General features: G+C 39.2%; 1 protein-coding gene across 1 annotated transcript; it reads right to left on the reverse strand.

Moving 5' to 3' along the window:
• Positions 1–1,621: 1,621 nt before the first annotated feature.
• Positions 1,622–2,569, reverse strand: LOC128094558 (olfactory receptor 2AG1-like). Its single transcript, XM_052712986.1, has one exon. It carries the CDS (start codon positions 2,567–2,569, stop codon positions 1,622–1,624), a length of 948 nt encoding a protein of 315 aa, XP_052568946.1.
• Positions 2,570–24,130: the final 21,561 nt, after the last annotated feature.

A 24,130-nucleotide genomic window follows, 5' to 3' on the forward strand; every position in this document is an offset into this window, starting at 1 on the left:
ATAAATGCAGCACGATCTGCCATAGAAGAGAATATTAAATTAGCAAGAAAATAAGTTACAGTTTTTTCCTGTCGTTCTTCCAATTTCAACTAATTTTTTCATTCAAAATGTTTTATAAATTATGTTTTTAATTGAATTACAAGATATTAGGTTTCTATGTGGCTTTTTTCATATACCTTTCATCTACCCTGCCTGCCCCCATTTTCCCACCCTCTCTGCTTAAACCTTCCTCCCTCCAATATTCTACCTCTCTACTTTCATATCACTGTGTTTTGCCAACCTCCATCTTTAATGTATGTCTCCATCTGTCCCCTTTCTAGTTTCCTAGATCTACAAATACTCTAGCTTAAACACATGAGCTAAGGATTTACAGCTAGGATTCACATATAAGAGAGAACATATAGTCTTTGTCTTCCTGTGTCTAATATCTCCTGTGTCACTTGCTTTAATTTCTTTTTACCATTCCATCCATTTAAATGAAATTATTTAATTTTTCTTCATGGTTGAAGACAATTCTGTGGTAAATATTTACCAAACTTCCATTATTTATTAATCCATTAATGGATATCTACAGTGATTCCATTTTCTAATTATTGTTAATAAAATAGCAATGAGTACAAAGTTTCAAGAGTTTTTATGGTAAGATATAGAGTCCATTAGTTATTTCCCTACAGGTGTCACAACTGGGTCACATGTTAGTTCTATTTCTAGCTTTTGGAGAAATACCTAGATTGATTTCCATAAAGGCTACATTCATTAACAATTTCCATCTCACTGTGTAAGTGTCCCTCACCCTACATCCATGGCAGTGTTTGTTGTCATTTATTTCTGAAAGATGGTAACCCTAATTATGGATTTAACTGATACAAAATATCACAAATCATGCTTATTTATAGTAAACAGGTGATGCTTTTACACATGTAAACATTGTGTAGGTTTAAATCACAAACACACACCAAGACTCTGGACCATGGACAGTTTTTGAGATAATTAAAGGTATCTTAGGAAAAACTGGAAAAACACTGGTTTATTCATCTTGTGAGACTGTTTTACTCATAAGATAGAAGTGTAAATGTTGAGTTCAGTTCTTATCACTGAAAATAAATTAAGAAATGAAAAAGTATATAACACACACATACACACATACTATAAGCCATAGATGGCATCTGTCAAATCATCCAGAAGGCTGATGCTATTTGAACATTCAACAAACTCTGATTTTTTTTTTTACTACAAAATTGTATAAAATTCAAAAATATTCTCCCATTGATGTTTGAATCACACTTGAAAACATATTCTGATACTTATTATAATTGCTATTCAGTGTCTTTAAAAGTCAATTCCAATTTTCCAATGTAAAATTAGTTTAGAGCATCTAAATGGCTCACCTTGATAAAAACCTTATCTTTGTGTCCATATTTGACAAAGCACCAGGTTCTCTAATATCTCCTGAAAAGAAGATCCATAGAGCATTTCCAAAGGATTCCATACTTTCTTCCCCTCCCATACTTCTCTATCAAGAGACATACCGTTTACTCTAGGATTTACCATGGATATTCAATTCACACCAGAATTCTGACTTTGTGGAAAAATTGTTTAGAAGGTTACTATTTAGAACTACCTAGAGGTTGGCTTGTGTTGACAGTCGTTTTCCCAGGACTCTCTTCAAAGCCCCAGTGACCTCCTTATTCCTCAGACTGTAGATGAGGGGATTCAGAGCTGGAGTGACAATTGTGTAGAAAACTGAGCTGATATTATCTTGTTTGGGGCTGTGGAAGGGACTGGGCAGGACATACATGAAGGAGGCACCCCCATACCACATCCCAACCACAGTCAGGTGGGAAGAGCAGGTGACAAGGGCTTTTTTCCTGCCCTCATTTGAGGGCATATTGAGCACAGTGAACAGAATTAGTGAGTAGGAGGCCAGGATGGCAGCAAGAGGAAGAATTAGCACTGCTACACCCATCACATAAACCATGAGTTCATATCTGGAGGTATCTGCACAAGCCAGCTTTAGCAGGGGAGGGATCTCACAGAACAGGTGGTTGATCTGCCGAGATTTGCAAAAGGAATACTGCATGGTGTAGGTGCTATATCCTAGTGCACTGAGGGATGCCAGGATCCATGATGTGGCTATCATGAGCCAGCAGACTTTATGACTCATTAAGATTGTGTAGTTCAGAGGTTGACAAATGGCCACATACCTGTCATAGGCCATGAAGGCCAGAAGGAGGTCCTCTGCACTGCCCAGTACCAGTTCTAGGAACATCTGAAGGGCACATCCACCAAAGGAGATGGTATTGTCTTTGAGTAGAAAATCAACAACAGCCTTGGGAGTGATAACTGATGTGAGGAGAAGGTCCATGAGAGACAGTTGTCCAAGTAGGAGATACATGGGCACATGAAGACGGACATCCATGGTGATGACTAGGAGCAGCAGTCCATTGCTGGTCAGGGCCAAAAAGTACAGGACTGTGATTGCAGCACAGAGAAGTTCAGGAAAGCTACTACCATCCAGAATACCCACCAAGATGAAGCCACTTCCCAATGTGGAGTTCCAGACTTCCATTTTGTGCGGTTTCCTTAGCTGCTTAGAAACAGATGGCTCAGTGAACTTTTGCTAATATAAGCCCTAATTTTGTCACATAAGAAGCCCCTCAGGATGGCAAATATGATTTCATAATATAATATCTTTTATACTAGTGAACAGCTTTGTTTCTTGATTTTCAAATTTCTCATTTTATTTTAATTTATATCTTTTGAGAATTCCATATATGTCTTGTATTTACTTCTACTACATCTCCCCTTCAAACTCCTCCCATGCCCCCCACTCCCTCTCAAACTCATGTCCTCTTATTCTTTAACTTGTTACATAGGTGTTGGTCTGTGTATGTATTCGTGTCCATGTTAGAGCATGATATATACTCAGTCTATTTAGTGTTGCTCATATATACATGTTTTTAAAGCTCAGTTTCTACATTTCCTTAGTCCATATTGTTTGTGGGTAATGACATTGGAAATTACATTTTTTTCCCATATTAGTTATCTCTCTTGCTCAGTCCCCACATTCCCATGATTCTCTGAAATGAGTGCCAACTCTAAAATAATGCAGTATTGTGTTTAAGAACATGTTTCCATTAGAGTTAAAACTTTGGAAATTACTTGAACATCTTTTTTTAATCAAATTATTGTGTAGCTATAAAGACACAAAAAATATAACATATAAGATCCTAAAACAGAAAACTTACTTTTTTTCTTGTAAGAAATTATTAAAAGCAACGAAAGAATACTATTTTATATTGTGCTCTAATCCAATAATCCTGTCCCAATATAGCCTTTGACCCTGATGTTCCAATTTCTCTCCTGGAATTCCATAGTAATTTTACCAGGTAGAGACAGAGATGAAGAGGGCTCTATCTTTGTTTGGAAACACCCTAGTAGTGCATGGTACCCAGTCTTACAGTGAAGCCAACAGAGTCAGTTGTCTAAATCAACAGGAGCCTGTGATCTCCATGGAACAGCACTAATATAGCCAACTCAGAGCATGAAGTTAAAGACGCGAAAGTGAAGCATCCTTCACAGATCATTCAGCCATGTCTTGGCATACATACATTTATATTTTATTAGTCTCCATTGGTTTCTTAGGGCAATTAGTACCTTAACACTTAAAAAGGCATGGAAGGGCAATAGAGCTCAAAGATCTAGGGAATCTGACAAACTAGCTCAGGTTCTTTGACTCTGTTTTTTGATTTGCCTTGCCTAAAGGCTACACATTTTAATAAAAGAGAAAAAAATCTTTACCTCAGCTGGTGAGAAGCCCAGGTGCTTGACAACCCCAGCTACACTTGGATGCAGCTTGAAGAGACAGGATGCACTTTTCTTCAGCAGTACTTAATTCATTTGTGTTGCTGTTAGTAAAGTATGTCCAAGTCCATCCAATATTGGGTGACAGGGCTGTTACAGTTTTTCATCTCATCTACAGATATGCTCTAGATGTGGCAGTAGGTACAACCAGGTAGCTTTTTGTGACATCATAAGCAGCAAGAAGATTTTTTCCTTAGAATTTAAAGAAACCACTTCCTCATAACAGGTTGATTTTAGTGGTGTCTCTAACTTCCTGTGAAGTTTTAGGCTGTCTGGGTTCAGATGCTCAGGCTTCTTTATTCATGATGCTGCCTGTGAACACAGATCCAAGCTGCATGAAGAAAGTAGAAATCTGAAGAGATGTCCAAAAGTTTCAGTTGAGGCTCACCTAAATGCACCTGGGGCCAGAGTAAACTAGTGGCTTGTCAGGAAGACGCTGCTTTGTCTTTTGAACGCATGACCTTTTCTTTTCTTTCTCCTGTGAATATTCTCAGAGGGGCTTATCTCCCAGAAGAAATGCTCTCTCCTTGAAATCATGGTCTAGTGAAAGAGAAGTTAATGAATTCTCTTGAGGGCATTCCTTGGCTTTTCTTTCAGAAGTTTTTCTGTCACAAAATTAGCTCTGAGGCCCTTCTCCCTCCTTGAATACAGGATTTAACTTTCTTAACCTTCCAAGTGTTGAGATTATAGGAACATAATAACTATCCTTTTTAGGTTTATTTCTAACCCTAAAGGAAATACTGACAATCAAGGTTTCCATTTCTAATTGAATAGATCTGTATGGATTCCCTTGTGGCCAGCTGTCCTGCTGAAAGAGTAGGCAAGTTTCTCAGCTTTTGTGGAATGCCACTTCCCTTATTATGGTCTTCTTTGGATAGTTTATAACTCCCTATGGTTATTCCTAGGGCATCTGTAGAAGTGGGAGTCTTCATTGGCATCTGGCAACTTAGGACAGCTTCTATGTCTGTTATGTTTTGCTGTCATTGGTGGTGGTTAAAAAAAGAGAGCTTGATTCTCCAGGTATTAGTTGGGAAAATAAACAGTAATCTACATAATACTAGAGTTGTAAAGGATCAATATTAATTAAAACCATTCAACTGTTCCCAGAGATTAAAACTAGACTGTTTATTATGTAAATATACTTAGACGACAATGGTCTATTGTGGTTTAAAATAAATGACGAGGAAATTAAACTGCACACCTAGTCTCTCTGGGCACAGCTGAACTGTCATTAGTGAATGAAAAGGAAATAAAATTCCTTCCAAAATCTTCCAATGAAATAATTTTAGTTAGAAGAAAATTGATGCCTAAGGAATATATGATATACAAGGAACTTTGCTGAGCTCAAAAACAGATTTAAAATTGTCAAGTTTAACTCCTGAAATCCAAAAAATATTTATGTTTTTAATTCTTTTATTTTATTTAAATAACTTTTTTTCATTTATTTTACATACTGACCACAGTTTCCTATCACTCCTCTCCTCCCTGCCCCCTCATGCTTCCCATTTCCCCACCTCCCCTTCCACTTCTCCCCTGTCTCCCTTCAGAGAGGAGCAGGCTGCCCATAGGCTTGAACAAAGCATGGCACATTAAGTGGAGGCAGGACCAAGCTCCTCCCCTTATGTGAAGGCTGGGCAAGGTAATTCAGAATGAGGAACAGGTTACCAAAAGCTAGCCAAGTACCAGGGACAGGTCCTGATCTCACTGCTAGGAGCCTTACAAACATACCAAGCTACACAACTGTCACACACATGCAGAGTGTCTAGATTGGTCCCATGGAGGACCCCTAACTGTTGGTCCAGAATCCATGATCTCCCAAGAGCTCAGGTCAGCTATCTCTGTGGTTTTCCCGTCATGACCCCGTGGCTCATTCAATCCCTCCTCCCTTTCTTCAGCAAGACTCCTGGAGCTCAGCCCAGTGCTTGGCTGGGGATCTCTGAATCTGCTTCCATAAATTACTGGATTGAGTATCTCTGATGACAATTAGGGTAGTTACCAATCAGATTACACTAAATGGCAAGTTCAGGCACCCTCTACACTATTGCTAGGAGTCTTAGCTGGAGTCATCTTTGTGGATTCATGGGGGTTATACTGGCACCAGGTTCCTTCCTAACCCTGAAATGCCCCCTGATCAAGATGTAAAAATACCAAATAATCCAATTAAAAAATGGGTTACATGTCTAAACAGAGTTCTGAAAAGAAGACTCTCAAATGGCTGAAAGGCATTTAAGAAATTGCTCAACACCCTTAATCATCAGGAAATGCAAACCAAAATGACTTTGAAATATCATTTTACTTTGGTCAGAATGGCTAAGATCAACAACACTGATGACAGCCTATGTTGGAGAGGATGTGAAGTAAGGGGAACACTCCTTCACTACTGGTGGGAATGCAAACTTGTACAGTCATTTTGCAAATCAATATAATGGTTATATAACTGGTTATATAATGGTTATATATCAATATAATGGTTATATAACTGAAGAATGGATAAGGAAAATAAAATTTGCAGGCCAAATGGATGGAACTAGACAAAGAACATTCTGAGTGAGGTAACCCAGGTCCAGAAAGAGAAACATGGTATGTATTCACTCATAAGTAGATATTAGGAGTAAAGTATAGGATATCCAATCTACAATCTACAGCCCTATTGAGGCTAGATAACAAGGAAGGCCCAAAGAGGGATGAATAAATTTCCCTGAGAAGGGGAAAAAGAAGAGATCTGCTGGGTAAATTGGGAGTGGGGAATGGGTGTTGGAGAGATGGAAACTTGAGGGAGTAGGTTGGGAGCATTGAGTGCAGGAGGTGGGTTGGGGATGGGACAGAGGTTGAGAGTAAAGAAAGAGATGTCTTGATGGGGGGATATTTTTAATTTTAAAGACTTATTGTTTTTAATTATGTGTATAAATCTATGTCTATTTGGGGATATGTTCATGTGAATGCAGCTACCTTCAAAGTCCTTGAAGCTGGAGTTACAGGTGGCTTGTGAGCTGCCCTTGATGGTGACTGGAAACAGAACTCAGGTCCTTCAGAAAACCAGAAAGTCATCTTACTCTGAGCAATCCCTTTAGTTCCACATTTATATTTTTAAAAGTATAAAACCACAAAAATGATTACATGGAATGAGAATTCATTACAGAAGTCAAGCATAAAGCATCATAATTATTCATTAAAGTTATTGTTTCCTTTTATTTTTAAATAAGGCACAAGCTAAATACAGTAAAATCAATCTGTTCTTAGTTTATAGCTTTGTAAGTTTTGACAAATACAATCATGTAATAAAATACCAAAATTTAAAGAACCCACAAGTTTTGTAAAACCCCCAAGTGTTCTAATGCCCTTTAAAAGTGTTTCATTTACTATGAAAGCAGTGCTAAGAGGGAAATTCATAGCACTAAATGCCCACATAAAGAAGTTGGAGAAATCTAACACTAGTGACTTAACAGCACACCTGAAAGCTCTAGAACAAGAAGAAGCAAAGTCTCCCAGGAAGAATAGATGCCAGGAAATTATGAAATTGAGAGCTGAAATCAATAAAATAGAAACAAAGATTACAATACAAAAAATTAATGAAACAAAGAGTTGGTTCTTTGAGAAAATCAACAAGATAGACAAGCCCTTATCCAAACTAACCAAAAGACAGAGAGAGAGCACATCCAAATTAACAAAATCAGAAATGAAAAGGGGGACATAACAACAGACAATGAGGAAATCCAGAGAATCATCAGGTCATACTTCAAAAACCTCTAGTTCACAAAACTGGAAAATCTAAAAGAAACGGATATTTTTCTGGATAGGTATCACATACCTAAGTTAAATCAAGACCAGATAAACTATTTAAATAGTCCAATAACATCTAAGGAAATAGAATCAGTCATTAAAAGTCTCCCAACCAAAAAAAGCCCAGGACCAGATGGTTTCCGGGCAGAATTCTACCAGATCTTCAAAGAAGAGTTAATACCAATACTCTTTAAATTGTTCCACACAATAGAAACAGAAGGAACATTACCAAACTCCTTCTATGAGGCTACAATTACCCTGATTCCTAAACCAAACAAGAATACAACAAAGAAAGACTGATCTCCCTCATGAACATTGATGCAAAAATACTCAATAAAATACTGGCAAACAGATTCCAAGAATACATCAAAACAGTTATCCACTGTGATCAAGTAGGCTTCATCCCAGGGATGCAAGGGTGGTTCAACATATGAAAGTCCGTCAATGTAATGCACCATATAAACAAACTCAAAGAAAAAAACCACATGATCATCTCACTAGATGCAGAAAAGGCATTTGACAAAATCCAACACCCCTTCATGATAAAGGTCTTGGAGTGATCAGGAATACAGGGAACATACCTAAACATAATAAAGGGAATTTACAGCAAGCCAACAGCCAACATCAAATTAAATGGAGAGAAACTCAAAGCGATTCCACTAAAATTAGGAATGAGGCAAGGCTGTCCGCTCTCCCCATACTTACCCAATATAGTACTTGAAGCTCTAGCCAGAGCAATAAGACAACATAAGAAGATTAAGGGAATGCTAATTGGAAAGGAAGAAGTCAAGCTTTCCCTATTTGCAGATGACATGATAGTATACTTGAGTGACCCCAAAGAATCAACCAAGGAACTGATACAGCTTGTAAACACCTTGAGCAACATAGCAGGATACAAGATCAACTCAAAAAAATCAGTAGTCCTCCTATATACAATTGACAATCAGGCTAAAAAGGAAATCAGAGATATATCACCCTTTATAATAGCCACAAATGATATAAAATACCTTGGGTTAACACTGACCAAACAAGTGCAGGACCTATATGACAAGAACTTTAAGTCCCTGAAAAAGAAATTGAAGAAGATGTCAGAAAATGGAAAGATCTCCCATGCTCGTGGATAGGCAGGATTAACATAGTAAAAATGGCAATCTTACCAAAAGCAATCTACAGATTCAATGTAATCCCCATCAAAATACCAACACAATTCTTCACAGACCTGGAAAGAATAATGCTCAACTTCATATGGAAAAGCAAAAAACCCAGGATAGCCAAAAGAATCCTCTACAATAAAACAACCTCTGGAGGCATCACAATCCCTGACCTCAAGCTCTACTATAGAGCTACAGTAATAAAAACAGCTTGGTACTGGCATAAAAAACGACATGTGGACCAATGGAATCGAATTAAAGACCCTGGCATTAATTTGCACACCTATGAACATATAATTTTTGACAAAGAAGCCAAAACTATACAATGGAAAAAAGAAAGCATCTTCAACAAGTGGTGCTGGCATAATTGGATATCAATGTGTAGAAGGCTGCAAATAGATCCATATCTGTCACCGTGCACAAAACTTAAGTCCAAGTGGATCAAAGACCTCAACATAAATCCAGCTACTCTGAACCTGCTAGAAGAGAAAGTAGGAAGTAGTCTTGAATGCATTGGCATATGAGATCACTTCCTAAATATAACACCAGTAGCACAGACACTGAGAGAAACAATCAATCAATGGGACCTCTTGAAACTGAGAAGCTTTTGTAGAGCAAAGGATACGGTCAACAAGGCAAAGCGACAGCCTACAGAATGGGAAAAGGTCTTCACCAACCCCACATCTGACAGAGGACTGATATCCAGAATATATAAAGAACTCAAGAAATTAGACATCAAAATGCCCAACTGTCCAATTAAGAAATGGGCTATAGAACTAAACAGAGAATTCTCAACAGAGGAAACTCAAATGACTGAAAAGCATTTAAGGAATTGCTCAACATCCCTAATTATCAGGGAAATGCAAATCAAAATGACTCTGAGATACCACCTTACACTTATCAGAATGGCTAAGATAAAAAGCACTGAAGACACCTTATGCTGGAGAGGATGTGGAGCTAGGGCAACTCTCCTCCACTGCTGGTGGGAATGCAAGCTTGTACAACCACTTTGGAAATCAATATGGCGCTTTCTTAGAAAATTGGGAATCAGTCTCCCCCAAGATCCAGCTATACCACTCTTGGGCATATACCCAAGGAATGCTCAATCATACCACAAGGGCACTTACTCAGTTCATATCAGTATTGTTTGTAATAGCCAGAACATGGAAACAACCTAGATGCCCTTCAACAGAAGAATGGATAAACAAAATGTGGTACATATACACAATGGAATACTACTCAGCAGAGAAAAACAATGACATCATGAGGTTTGCAGGCAAATGGATGGTTCTAGAAAAATCATCCTGAGTGAGGTAACCCAGATTCAGAAAGACAAACATGGTATGTATTCACTCATAGGAGGATACTAGATGTAAAACAAAGATGACTAGACTGCTACTCACAACTCCAGGGAGGCTACCTAGAAAACAGGATCCCAAGAAAGACACAGGGATTGCTCAATGACAGAGAAATGGATGAGATCTACATGAACAACTTGGACATGAGTGGGGTTAATGAAGGGCAAGAGTTGAGGGAAAGAGCTTAGGGGAGTGGGAGATCCCAGCTGGATCAACCTCAGAGAGGGAGAACAAGGAATAAGAGACCATGATAAATGAAGACCACATGAGAATAGGAAGAAGCAAAGTGCTAGAGAGGTCCACAGAAATCCACAAAGATACCTCCACAATAGACTACTGGCAATGGTCGAGAGACAGCCCAAAATGACCTACTCTGGTGATAGATTGCCAAACACCCTAATTGTCATGCTAGAAACCTCATCCAATGACTGATGGAACTGGATGCAGAGATCCACGGCCAGGCCTCAGGTGGAGCTCCAGGAGTCCAGTTGGTGAGAAAGAGGGAGGTTTGTATGAGCAAGAATTGTTGAGACCAAGGTTGGAAAAAGCACAGGGATAAATAGCCAAACGAATGGAAACACATGAACTATGAACTAATAGCTTAGGAGCCCCCATGGATCAGGCCCTCTGGATAAGTGAGACAGTTGATTGGCTTGATCTGTTTGGGAGGCATCCAGGCAGTGGAACCGGGTCCTGTGCTCGTTGCATGAGTTGGCTGTTTGTAACCTGGGGCCTATACAGGGACACTTGGCTCAGCCTGGGAGGAGGGGATACAAATTGGAAAGGAAGAAGTCAAACTTTCACTATTTGCAGGTGATATGATAGTATACATAACGGCATACCCAAAATTCTACCAGGGAACTCCTATAGCTGATAAACACCTTCAGTAATCTGGCAGCATACAAGATTAACTCAAAAACATCAGTAACTCTCCTATATGCAAATGATAAATGGGCTAAGAAAGAAGTTAGAGAAACATCACTCTTTACAATAGCAACAGATAACATAAAATATCTTGGGGTTACTCTAACCAAACACGTGAAAGACCTATATGACAAGAACTTTAAGTCTTTAAAGAAAGAAATTGAAGAAGATATCAGAAAATGGAAAGATCTTTCATGCTCTTGGGTAAGTAGGGTCAACGTAGTGAAAATGACAATCCTACCAAAAGCAATCTACAGATTCAATGCAATTCCCATCAAAATCCTAACAGAATTCTTTGTAGATCTTGAAAGAACAATACTCATCTTCATATGGAAAAACAAAAAACCCAGGTTAGCCAATACAATCCTGTACAATAAAAGAACTTCCAAAGGCATCACCATCACTGACTTCAAGCTCTAATATAGAGCTACAGTAATAAAAAACAGCTTGATATTGGCATAAAAGCAGATGCATGGACCCATGGAATCAAATCGAAGAGCCTGACATTAGTCTACATACCTATGAATACCTGATTTTTTACAAAGAAGCCAAAATTGTACAATAGAAAAAAGAAAGCTTCTTCATTAAATGGTGCTGGCATAACTGGATGTCAACATGTAGAAGAATTCAAATAGAGCAATATCTATTGTCATGCACAAAACTCAAGTCCAAATGGATCAAAGACCTCAAGATAAATCCAGTTACACTGAACCTGATAGAAAAAAAGTAGGAAGTAGCTTCGAATGCATTAGGAGACCATCTCTTAAATATAACACCAATAGCACAGAAACTGAGAGCAACAATTAATAAATGGGACCTCCTGTAATTGAGAAACTTCTGTAAGGCAAAGGACATGGTCAATAAGACAAAAAAAAAAGGCAGCCTACAGAAAGGAAAAGACCTTCACCAACCCCACATCTGACAAAGGACTGATCTCCAAAATAAAAAACTCAAGAAACTAGACATCAAAATATCAAATAATCCAATTAAAAATGGGGTACATATCTAAACAGAGAATTCTCAACAGAAGAATGTCAAATGGCCAAAAGACATTTAAGAAATTGCTTAACATCCTTACCCATCAAGGAAACACAAATCAAAATGACACAGATACCATCTTATACTTGTCAGAATGGCTAACATCAAAAACATTGATGACATCTTATGTTGGAGAGGATGTAGAGCAAGGGGAACACTCCTCCACTGCTGGTGGGAGTACAAGCTTGAACAACCATCTGGAAATCAGTATGATGGTCTCTCAGAAAATCGGGAAACAACCACTCAAGACCCAGCAACACCACTTTTGGGCAAATACCCAAAGGATGCTCAAATATACCATAAGCACACTTGCTCAACTATGTTCATAGCAGCATTGTTCATAATAACCAGAACATTGCAGCAATCTAGATGCCCCTCAACTGAAGAATGGATTAAGAAAATATGGTCCATTTACACAATGGAGTATTACTCGGCAGTAAACAACAATGACATCATAAAATTTGTAGGCAAATGGATGGAATTAGAAAAAATCATCCTGAGTGAGGTAACCTAGAGCCAGAAAGACAAACACAGTATGTACTCACTCACAAGTGGATATTAGATGCAAAACAAAGGATAACCAGGATACAATCCACAACCCAGGAGAAGCTTCATAAAAAGGAGGACCCTAAGAGGGACACACATAGAGGACCCCAGGAAGGGAAAATAGTTAAGATCTCCTGGGCAAACTGGGAAGGTGGGGAGAAGGGAGGAGATGAGAAAAAATAACATGAGGGATTGAGATGGCTGAGTTGGGGGAACGAGGGAGAGGGAGAGCAATGAAATAGATATCTTGATAAAGGGAACCATAATGCAGTAAGGGAAAAGCCTGGTGTTAGGGAAATTCCCAGAAATCCACAGGATGACCCAAGCTAAGATTCCTAGCAACAGTGAAGAGGGTGCCTGGACTGGTTTTTCACTGTAATCAGATTAGTGACTACCCTAGTTGTCATTATAGAGTCTACATCCACTAACTGATGGAAGGAGATGCAGTGACTCACAGACAAGAACTGGGCTGAGAGAGCAGTTGAAGAGAGGGAGGAAGGATCATGCTAACAAGTGAGGGGGGTCAAGATCATGATGGGGAAAATGACAGAGACAGCTGACCTGAGGTGGTAGGAGCTCACAGACTCTGGATTGACAGCTGGGGAGCCTGTGTGGGGCTGAACTAAGCCCTCTGAATGCAAGTGACAGTTATGTGGCTTGATCTGTTTGTGGGACCACTGGCAGTGGGACCAGGACTTATTCCAAGTCCATGAATTGGCTTTTTGGAGCCCATTCCCTATGGTGGGATACCTTGCTCAGTCTTGATGCAAGATAGAAAAGCTAGGCCCTGCCTAAACTTGGTATGCCAGACTGTTGACTGCCCAAGGGAGGCCATTACCATCTCTGAGGCATGAATGCGGGAGTGGGATGAGGGGAGGTAGGGGACAGAACAGGAGAAAGAGAGGAAGGGGGAACTGGGATTGGTATGTAAAATGAAAAAAAATTAAATAAAAAATAAATAAAAACAAACAATAAAAAATCAAATAAATTATTTATTGTTTAATTAAATCAATATATTACTGTTATAATTTCTTTTCTGGCAATTGTTAAATGCTAACACATTCTTCAATTTCTAGTAAATAACTTATTTTTTATATTCTCATTATATACATACTTTAATTAATTTTACTTTTATTTGCAATGAGGGGGTTAATATTTTGTTATTAAATTGTCTCTGTAATATGCCATAATCCAATTAAGAAAGTAAAGAGCAGACTAAATCCTCTGCATACAGGAGATAGTTGTGTAGCTTGGTCTGTTTGAGGGCCCCTGGCAGTGGGATCAGGATCTATCCCTGGTGTATGAACTGGCTTTCTGGAGCCCATTACCTATGGTTGAATGCCTTGCTCAGCCTTGATATAGGGGGGAGGGGTTTGGTTGTGCCTCAACTGAATGTACCAGGCTTTGCTGACTCCTCATGGGAGCCCTTACACTTTTGGAGGAGGGGACTGAGGGTGGGCTGAGGGGGGAGTCTGGGGAAGGGGAGCAGGAGGAGGGATGAGAGGGGGATCTGGAATTGATATGCAGAATGAGTGAAAAATTTTCTTAAATAAAAAAAAGAAAGAAAAAGAAAATGAAGAAAGTACAGAGTGGACATAGGTCAACAGTACACAGTTTGAGTACAATATGTGAAGTTTTTCTCTTTTGATATTCTCTAGAAAAGCTTGTTAAAAATATTGACACTTCCAAATATGTTAATGCTTCATATGTATTATAATCTAAATTCTTATAAACTTATAATAACATATAATTCTGGAGACTGTAAAATATTATCTATGATTTTTCTCTTTGTCTTCAACTAACTGAGCTATTCATGTTCATTATTTTATCATATCTAGTTTTATTTTAATGTGAAAAATATTAACAAATTTTAAATGCTCTATCATGTAAATATATGCAATGTCATTACACTCCTTGATGCTTTGTTGTCTAATCATTTTTTATTATTAAAATTGTTTTTTTTCTCATACAATATATCCTAACCACAATTTTCCCTCCCTTGAAAGCTCCAGGCACCCTTCCAATTGCTCTTTCCCCTAGACACCCCCCCCCCCATTTTTCTTCAGAAAAGAGCAGGCCTTCAAGAGACAACCCAAACATGACAAAACAAGATGCAGTAAGACAAGGCAAAAGCCCTCATATTAAGGCTGGACAAGGCAACTCAATAGAAGAAAAAGAGTCTCAAGAACAGGAAAAAGATTCAGGGCCATACCTACTCCCACTGTAGTGTGAATTCTAATTGCTCTTAAAAATAAAAACCAGGAGTCAGATATCAGGGTAAATGCTGAAAGATCAGAGAAGTAAAGGAGCAGCCAAAGTCATTTCATATCTCCATGACTCCTCAGATCAAAAAGGGGCTGAGTTCCTGTCTCTGCTCACCTTGTATTCTTCTCTCCACCCAGCCATATCATTTCCTGTCTCCTGTCTATAAAGATTTCCAGACCTCTATGGTTAACTAATTACTAGCTCCACCCTCTGATCTTCAGGCGAGCTTTATCTGTTAGAACACAAACAATCACCATACCCACTGTTAGGAGTCCCACAAAAACTCCAAGTTAACAGCCATAATGTAGACACAAAGGACCTGGTACAGACCCAGGCAAGCTCCTTTCTTGCCACTTCAATCTCTGTGAGCCCATATGAACCAAGCTTAGTGATCCAGTGGGCCTTGTTCTCCTGGTGTCCTCCATCCTCTTTGACTCCTCTAACCTTTCCATAAGGTTTTCTGAGCTCTGAGCTCCAAGGGGAGGAACCCAGCAGAGACTTCCAGTTTGGACTCTCTCTCTGCATAATATCAGGCAGCAGATCACCATACACACTCCTATCTTCCATGGATAGAAGCCTCTCTGATGACTGTTGGAAAAGGCACCACTCTACATGTACAGCATAATCCTTAGCAATCATTTTTTTTTTTAATTTTAGGCCAGTCCTGTTTGGTTCTACCCTAGGCCTCTGGGATATCAAGTCTATGGTTCCTAGCAATCCAGGCTGTGTCAGGCATGGGCTCACTCTTATGGTATGGGGCTCAAGTTAAACCAGACATTGGTTGGCCATTCCCATAAGTTTTGTACCACCATTGCCCCAGCACATCTTGTAAGCAGGACAGATTTTATGTGGAAAGTTTTGTGGTTGGGTTAGTATCCCAGTCCCACTACTGGAATCCTTCTCTGGTTACTAAGTTCAGACTCTGGATCCTCCATTACTAAAAGCCCTCACAAGAATCATTCTCATAGATTCAAGGAAGTTTCTTCTGCACTATGTTTTCACATTGTCCCCAAAATGCCCCCCCATTCCAACCTTCTTTCCGTACACTCTCTTTTTCCATCCCTTCGCTGATACCTGATCCCTTCTGCTCACATCCTCACCTGCCCCCAGTCCACCTGCAAAATTCTACTTCCTCTTCTAAGGGAGATCAATGTTTCCTGCTTAGAGCCCTTCTCTGACGTTTTCTGGGGTCTGTGCATTGTTGTACAATTATCCTTTCCTTTACAGCTAATATCCACTTATAAGTGATACATACCATATTTATCTTTTTGGGTCTGGGTTACCTCACTCAGTGTGATTTTTTTTTTCTAGTTCCATCCATTTGCATGGAAGTTTTATGGTGTTATTTTTTTTAAACAGTTGAGTAATACTCCATTGTGGAAATATTCCACAGTTTCATTATCAATTCTTCTGTTGAGGGACATCGTTTTTTTTTTCAGTGATTCCCTATTATGAAAAAAGCTGCAATTCATGTAGTTGACCAAGTGTCCTTGTGGTAGGAAAGAGCAGCCTTTAGGTATATGCTCAAGAATAGTATATCTGGATCTTGAGGTAGGTCAATTTCCAATTTTCTAAGAAACTGCTATATTGATTCCCTGTGCAATGAGGCTTACAGGTGTTTGTTCCCACTGGTAATGAAGGAGTGGTCCCCTTGCTCCATATCCTCAACAACATGAGCTGTCACTTGTATTATTGACCTTAGCCATTCTTACAGGTGTAACATGCAATTACAAAGTCATTTTGATTTGCATTTCCCTGATGGTTAAGGACTTTGAATACTTACTTTGTTGTGCCTGCATCACAAGACCCTCAAACAAGATCACCACAGAGCCGATATCTGTTACAAAATCTGCTTTTTCCTGTCATTCCCCACTTGAGTATCATCTCCAATCTTGGAGATGTTTCTTTTTGGTAAAAGACTTTATCATCAGGGTAGTAGATTATTTTGGAGACTAATAGGGCCAGTGTGGTGATATTGTGTTCCCCAATATATTGTGCATCCTAATAAACTTATCCGGGGTCAAAGAACAGAATAGCCACTAGACATAGAGGCCAGAAAATGGTGGCACACTCACCTTAAATCCTGGCATTCCAGAGGCAGGAATCTGTCTGCATCTCTGTGAGTTCAAAACCACACTGGAAACAGCCAGGCATGGTGACACAAGCCTTTAATCCCAGGAAGTGATGGAAAGAAGCAGAAAGGTATATAAGGCATGAGGACCAGAAACTAAGGTCTGTTAACCTGTTAGGTTCTTGAGCAGCAGTTCAGCAGAGATCCATTCAGATGAAGACACAGAGGCTTCCAGTTTGAGGAAACAAGATCAGCTGAGGAACTGGTGAGGTGAGGTTGGCTGTGGCTTGTTCTGTTTCTCTAATCTTCCAGTATTCACCCCAATACCTAGGTCCAGGTTTGTTTTTATTAATAAGACCTTCTAGCAATTCGTACTATAGACCAGGATGTAAGATTTTTTCCCATGATCAATGGCAAAGTGAGCTTCTCCTTATTCACTTGTTGCCATCTGCAAGTGTATCATGGGTTTTGTTCAGGGGCTGATAGTGGGATTCTAGCATCATCAGTTTAGTGGTACCATACAGGCATTATCGTATTTTAGTTAAGGTTCCCTATGACAAGAAATTCCCTTTTGATCAAACATTCCAGAGAGGGAAACAAGGGTGAAGTTTTTGCTTATGTATTTACTTCCTGCTGACATTGAGACACTGTTTTCAGGGCCCTGGAAAGCCAGAATGTTAGTCAAAGGCAAGGAGGAAACATAGAAGCATCTGGCTTATTGACCAGCTGAAGAAATGGCATTTATATCTAATGGTTTAGTCCATATCATATTTTAGCAAGTTCAGGGCTTATCAGCAAATGATGCTTGGATGTGTCTGTCAGCCAAGTGGAAACCTGTTGAGACAGATCTTATCTAAGAACAGGAGTTAAAATTTATGAATTTATTTGGAACTTTCAGACCCATAGTCTCAGTAATTGTAGTATTATCAATTTGCCTTGAAATCCATACTGTAGAAAAAGCAGGTAACAGGATATCTATAAAACAGCAGAAGTAGACTCATATTCTTGAGTCCTAGCAAAAGCTACAAATTTGGGTTAAAAATCATGTGCATTCTTTGCTATCTAGAGATTTGGGTATAGATTGGACTGAAATGTCTTTGGCCTATTGAAGAGCATCTGTAAATCTATATTCAGAACCTGTTCCTCTCTCTCTCTCTCTCTCTCTCTCTCTCTCTCTCTCTCTCTCTCTCTCTCTCTCTAAGAGATTTAGTAGCTTTAACTAATTAATGCACTGATCAATTAATTAATAAGGTGGCTGCAACCTTGTGGAAGACTCTGGTTGTGTGATGTTGCTAAGCTGACAAAGCTTTAGTTAGTCCAGTCTTCAATGCCCTCAAAGATCTGAGAAGGATAAATTTTATCTGAGTGCAGACTTCCAAATCTATTAAAAATGATAGAGACTATCCATTACCCAAACCGCCATCATCCCAGACTTCTGTAGTCTTCATAGCATTGGCAGGACAGGTGTCAGGACAGCATCAGTCTTGGCTGCAGGCTCCATAACATGAAAATTTTCCCTGTGGAGGAGCATCTTGGAGAAAACTGATCTTATCTTGTCAGTGTCTAATTTGCCTATTCTGGGCCACATCCCTGGAAGCAGATGTTGAGTAGGCGCATCTTGCCCAGTGGTCAGTGTTATCAACAGTTCAGGTGGTGTCATCATGTTGTTGTTCCATATCTTCTTTGGAGAACTTCGAAGTCATTCCTAGGAGCTGAGAGTCTCTCTTTGTTATAGTAAGATTTTTATCAAATAATTTAAATGCCATATTTATCAGATCTTTGATGGGTTTGAGGGCCCACAAGCCATACCTGGCAGGAGCTACCTGATTATCTCAGTTCAGTCAGGGGGACCCAGTCCCTTCTATTGTGGGCAGTGGCTCACACATCCTTCCAGTGGGCTAGGCAAAGGTCTAAGGGAGAAAAAGGGGACTATCTCATAATGTCTGTCATAGTCAAGTCTACAGTGAGAACAGTTAACATGCTACACACAAGATCAAGGGCACGTGAAAACAAAACAAAACAAAACCAAACAAAAACAAACAAACAAAAAAAACCATTGCCCCAATGAGACAACCAACAAAACTCCAAGAATAATAATGGCCTGATGTGCTTTGGGGGGAGTGACCTTCCAGGCTCAAGCACGCGGAAAACCATCCAGACTTGAGGCTCTCTATCCTCGATTAAACAGACCTTTGGGGGCTTCCCCATCCCTGTCTCCAGGGTCCAGAACATCTTCCAGAACCCCATGATCCCAGCCCCCCCAGTGCGTCCACTGGCTGTCACAGGCACTGACCATTACTGGACCACATCACAGGTCTAGCACACCTTAGAAAATGAAAGTTCAGAGTCACACAGAGACAAGGACAAACAAAGACATAGAAACTTACTGGCCAGTTAGGAATGCCTTGGGTCAGGGTCTGGGGGTTGTGGGGGATCCAGGATGAGCCCCCAAATGTTGTACCTGCATCGAGAGGTCCTTGGGCAAGACCACCACAGAGCTGCTGTCTGAGTGTAAAACACACAGAGGTTTATTGATTACAAGCCCAGGCTTGGTCCGTGTCCAACACTCTGACCCAGGAGTGGAGGAGAACCACCCTGAGCTCTCAGAATGAGGAGTTTTTAAAGGGCAAAAACACAAGCAGGATGGTGCATGCCTTTGTGTCATATGTTGGGTGAGGTTATGTAACCTTTGAATTTACAGGTTGAAGATTACAGTTATCATTTTTGGGCAGGCCTGGACAAGTCCCAGGCTTTGTTCTTGAGCTGCCATGAAGACTGGCTAGCCTAGCATGTATTGACTGTGGGGGCTGACTCAGTGGCCCAGGTTCTGTCATTGACCGTTCATTTAACAATGTAATGCAAATTGTTGATTCTTGAATGTTATTATTACCAACTATTAGGATATAAAGAAATGAAAGTTAGTAGTTAGACATTACAATAGAACGTGTAGTCATATTAGGTATGTTTTCAAGATTGAGCAGATATATTTTAGATAGACAGGTCATCTTCAAACCCTTCAGAGATCTACAGAATATGGCATTTAAAATGTTTTAATAACTCAGAAAATTTTTCTTTTTTGACTATGAGACATGTCAGCTCCTGGCAGTACCAATCTACTTCAGAGAAAATATGGACATTGAAGAAACTGCATATGGAATTAACTTTTATTGTGGCAAAAGTTAGCCACTGGACAACAAAGTATCCTCAAATCAACTTCTGACAACAGGACACAAAGGACAGACAGGACATGAAGCAAAGAACTACTGATTCTTGCCAAAACAAGTGTGGTTATGGCTTTATCAAAAGGCATCTTCTGAGGCCAGGACAATATGGCATCATCCCTGAAGTGGCCTTCACAATCCAGAAAAGAAACAGTGCCCTTTTCTTCAAAGGCAGCTGAACACAGTGGACTGATGACTTCTGTTGTGCAGTGGAACAGCAGCTGAAACAGTTATTCTTGAAGAGTAACTAAGCTCACACCTCTCAATAGTAGACTGGCATTTAATAGAGGGATGTGGAGAAGAATGGAATGCTGAGATGAAGCCACACACACACACAGCCAAGAAGAATGGACAGCTGAATTCTAAAAACGTCAACAATTTCCACAATTTAAAATCCTGAATCATGACATGACACTAGTGGAATTCAGGTGTTTCTGGTACATGGACTGCTCTCACCCAATGTGAGGTCGAACTGTTGACCTTGTGTACATCCTACTTCACAAATGAGTCTGTCAGATATGCTAAGCCTATAGGCTGAAGATGATGCCTCAACGCTGTGAAGAAACCTTGGGTACTGTCCAGGCAGCTGGCTGTTTCTGTCAACTCACATTTTTTTTGGAAGCTGCTTGCATGCACTTCCTGTTTTTATTTTTTATTAGGTAATATTATTTCCTTCTTGGGTCTCTGAGGGAATTGAAGATTAGTTAGTTATAGTTGAAGATTAGTTAGTTATAGTTGAAGATTAGTTAGGATAGAAAGTGAATTAGGTACATTTTGGACTTACCAAAATAGGATAGATAATGAAATTATTTTCTCTGAATTTGTCAAATACAAATGGACTAGACATTGTTTAGGTATTTATTACTTGTATATATGGTATATAGTTATTGTACTTTTGTATATAATTTTTCTTATATTAGTTATAACTTTTTTCCTTTTTTCTTTTTATTAAAATAGAAAAGGGGAAATAAGGTGATATTTTATTTGTACTGAAATGTGATTTTATTTGTATGTTAATAAATAAAGTTGCCTGGGGGTCAGAGCTAATAGCAAGCCACAGCAGAAGCTGGGCAGTGGTAGTGCACGCCTTTAATCCCAGCTCTTGGGAGGCAGAGCTAGGCGGATCTCTGTGTGTTCAAGGATACAGCCAGCATGGAGACACATGCCTTTAATCTCAGTACCAACCATAGAAGACCTGGAGGTCTGTACAGACGGGCAGTGATGTGGAGGTCATGTGGTTGGGTTTACAACCAATGAGAAGGCAGAATAGAAAGTCTATAAAAAAACCAAACAGACAGGAAGTAGCTCTCTTGCTGAGGAAGACAGCAGTGGCAGTGAAGGGTAAGGTTTTTAGCTCTGACCTCTTGGGCTTTCATCTCTGCATTGGCTCTGTGTTTCTTATTTAACAAGACCGTTCATCTACACATGCATGTAACTCTAAGTTGATGAAGGGTCCTAGACAGTAAACAATTGGCTGAACCTTGAGCAGTCAGAGTATGTGCAGAAAGGGAGCTACTGCAAGGACTATGTCTTTTGTTCATGGCCCTCCCAGAAACTGCTTGTTCAAGTCTCAGGAAACTGAAATTGAGGCCTGATCTCTGAGAGAAGATTGAATAGCCTGTTACAGTGTCTACGTGGTCTTTTCAATTTGTTTTTCAGTCATTTGAGATACCTCTAAAGAGAATTGTCTCTTTGGATTTGTATCCCCATTTTTTGATTGGAATATTGGTTATTTTTTGATATTTAGTTTCTTTTTTTTTTGTTTTTTTCGAGACAGGGTTTCTCTGTGTAGCTTTGTGTCTTTCCTGGAACTCGCTCTGTAGACCAGGCTGGCCTCGAACTCACAGAGATCCGCCTGCCTCTGCCTCCCAAGTGCTGGGATTAAAGGCGTGCGCCACCACCGCCTGGCGATATTTTGTTTCTTGAGTTATTTACATATTTTGATATCAGTTCTCTATCAGATGTGGAGCTGGTGAGAATCTTTTCCAATTCTGTAGGCTGGCGCTTTGTCTGATTAACAGTATCCTTTGACTCACAGAAGCTTCCCAGTTTCATGAAGTACAATGAATTAATGGTTGTTCTTAGTGCCTGCACTGTTCATGTTCTGTTCAGAAGGTTGTCTCCTGTGCCTCTGCATTCACGGCTATTCCCCACTTTCTCTTATATCAGGTTCAGTGTGCCTGGATATATGTAGAGGTCTTTGATCCATTTGGACTTGAGTTTTGGGCTGAGTGGTAAACATGGATATATTTGCATTCTTCTACATACAAATATCCAGTTAGACCAGTACCATTTATTGAAGATGCTTTCTTTTTCCCTTTAGTATTTCTGTCTGATCTATAAAAAAATAGATGTCCATAAGTGGGCAGATTAATGTCTAGGTCTTCAATTTGATTTCATTGACCAATGTGCCTGTTTTTATGCCAGTACCAGGTGGTGTTTATTACTGTAGCTCTGGAGTACAACTTGAAATCAGGGATAGTGATACTTCCAGAAGTTCTTTTATTGTACAGAATTGCTTTAGCTATCCAGGGTTTTTTGTTTTTCCATATGAAGTTGAGAATTCTCCTTTCAAGGTCTGTAAAAAATTGTGTTGGTACTTTGATGGGGATTGAGTTGAATTTGTAGATTTCTTTTGGTAGGATGGCCATTTTTACTATGTTAATCCTACTGATCCATGAGCATGGGAGATCTTTCCATTTTCTGATATCTTTCTTAATTTCTTCCCTCAAAGATTTGAAAATTTTGTCACACAGGATTTGATGTATGACAATTAGTTAGTTAGTTACCTTAAGATATTTTACATTATTTGAGGGTAATGCAAAAGGTGTTATTTCCTGATTTCTTCCTCTGTCAGTTTGTCATTTGTATATAGGAGGGCTACTGACTTTTGTGAGTTAATTTTGTATTCAGGTACTTTGCTGAAAATGTTTATCAGCTGTAGGAGTTTCCCAGTGGAATTGTTGTGGTTACTTATGTATAGTGTCATATCACCTGCAAATAAAGAGACTTACTTCTTCCATTCCAATTTGTACTCCCTTGATATCTTTCAGTTGTCTTATTGCTCTAGCTAGAACTTCAAATATAATATTGAACAGATATGGAAATAGTAAACAACATTGTATTGTTCTTGATTTTAGTGGAATTGCTTTGAGTTTCTCTACATGTTATTTCATGTTGGCTATGGGATTTCTGTAAATTGATTTTATCTTTTGATATGTCCCTTATCTCTCCAAGACTTTGATCATGAAGTGGTATTTGATTTTGTCAAAGCCTTTTTTTTAAAATCTAATGAAATGATCTCATGTTTTATTATTTTTTTTATTTCATTTGTTTATATGGTGGGTTACATTTACTGATTTTCATAGGTTGAACCATCCCTAATCTTAGGATGAATCCTACTTGATCATGATGGATGATCTCTTTGATGTGTTCTTGGATTTGGTTTGCAAGTATTTCATTGAGTATTTTTGCATCTATGTCAAAACAGAAATTGGTTTATAATTCTCTTTCTTTGTCGGGTCTTTATGTGTTTTGGGTATCAGGGTAACTGTGGCCTCATAAAATGAGTTGGGAAATGTTCTTTCTGTTTCTATTTTGTGGAATAATTTGAGGAGTATTGGCAGCAGCTCTTCTTGGAATGTCTGGTAGAGTACTGCACTAAAACCCCATCTGGACCTGGGCTCTTTTTGGTTGGGAGAATTTTAAGGACTGCTTCTACTTCCTTAGGGGTTATAGACCTATTTAAATTGTTTATCTGATCTTGATTTGACTTTGGTAAGAGGTACCTATTGAGAATTATCCATTTCTTTTAGATTTTTCCAATTTTGTGAAATACAGGTTTTTAAAGTGTGTCCTTATGATTCTTTGAATTTCCTCAGTGTCTATTGTTATGTCCCCAATTTCATTTCT

The sequence above is a fragment of the Peromyscus californicus genome, unplaced genomic scaffold (assembly GCF_007827085.1).
Source record: "Peromyscus californicus insignis strain IS unplaced genomic scaffold, ASM782708v3 Scaffold_4__1_contigs__length_199733344, whole genome shotgun sequence".
Lineage (NCBI taxonomy): Eukaryota > Metazoa > Chordata > Mammalia > Rodentia > Cricetidae > Peromyscus > Peromyscus californicus.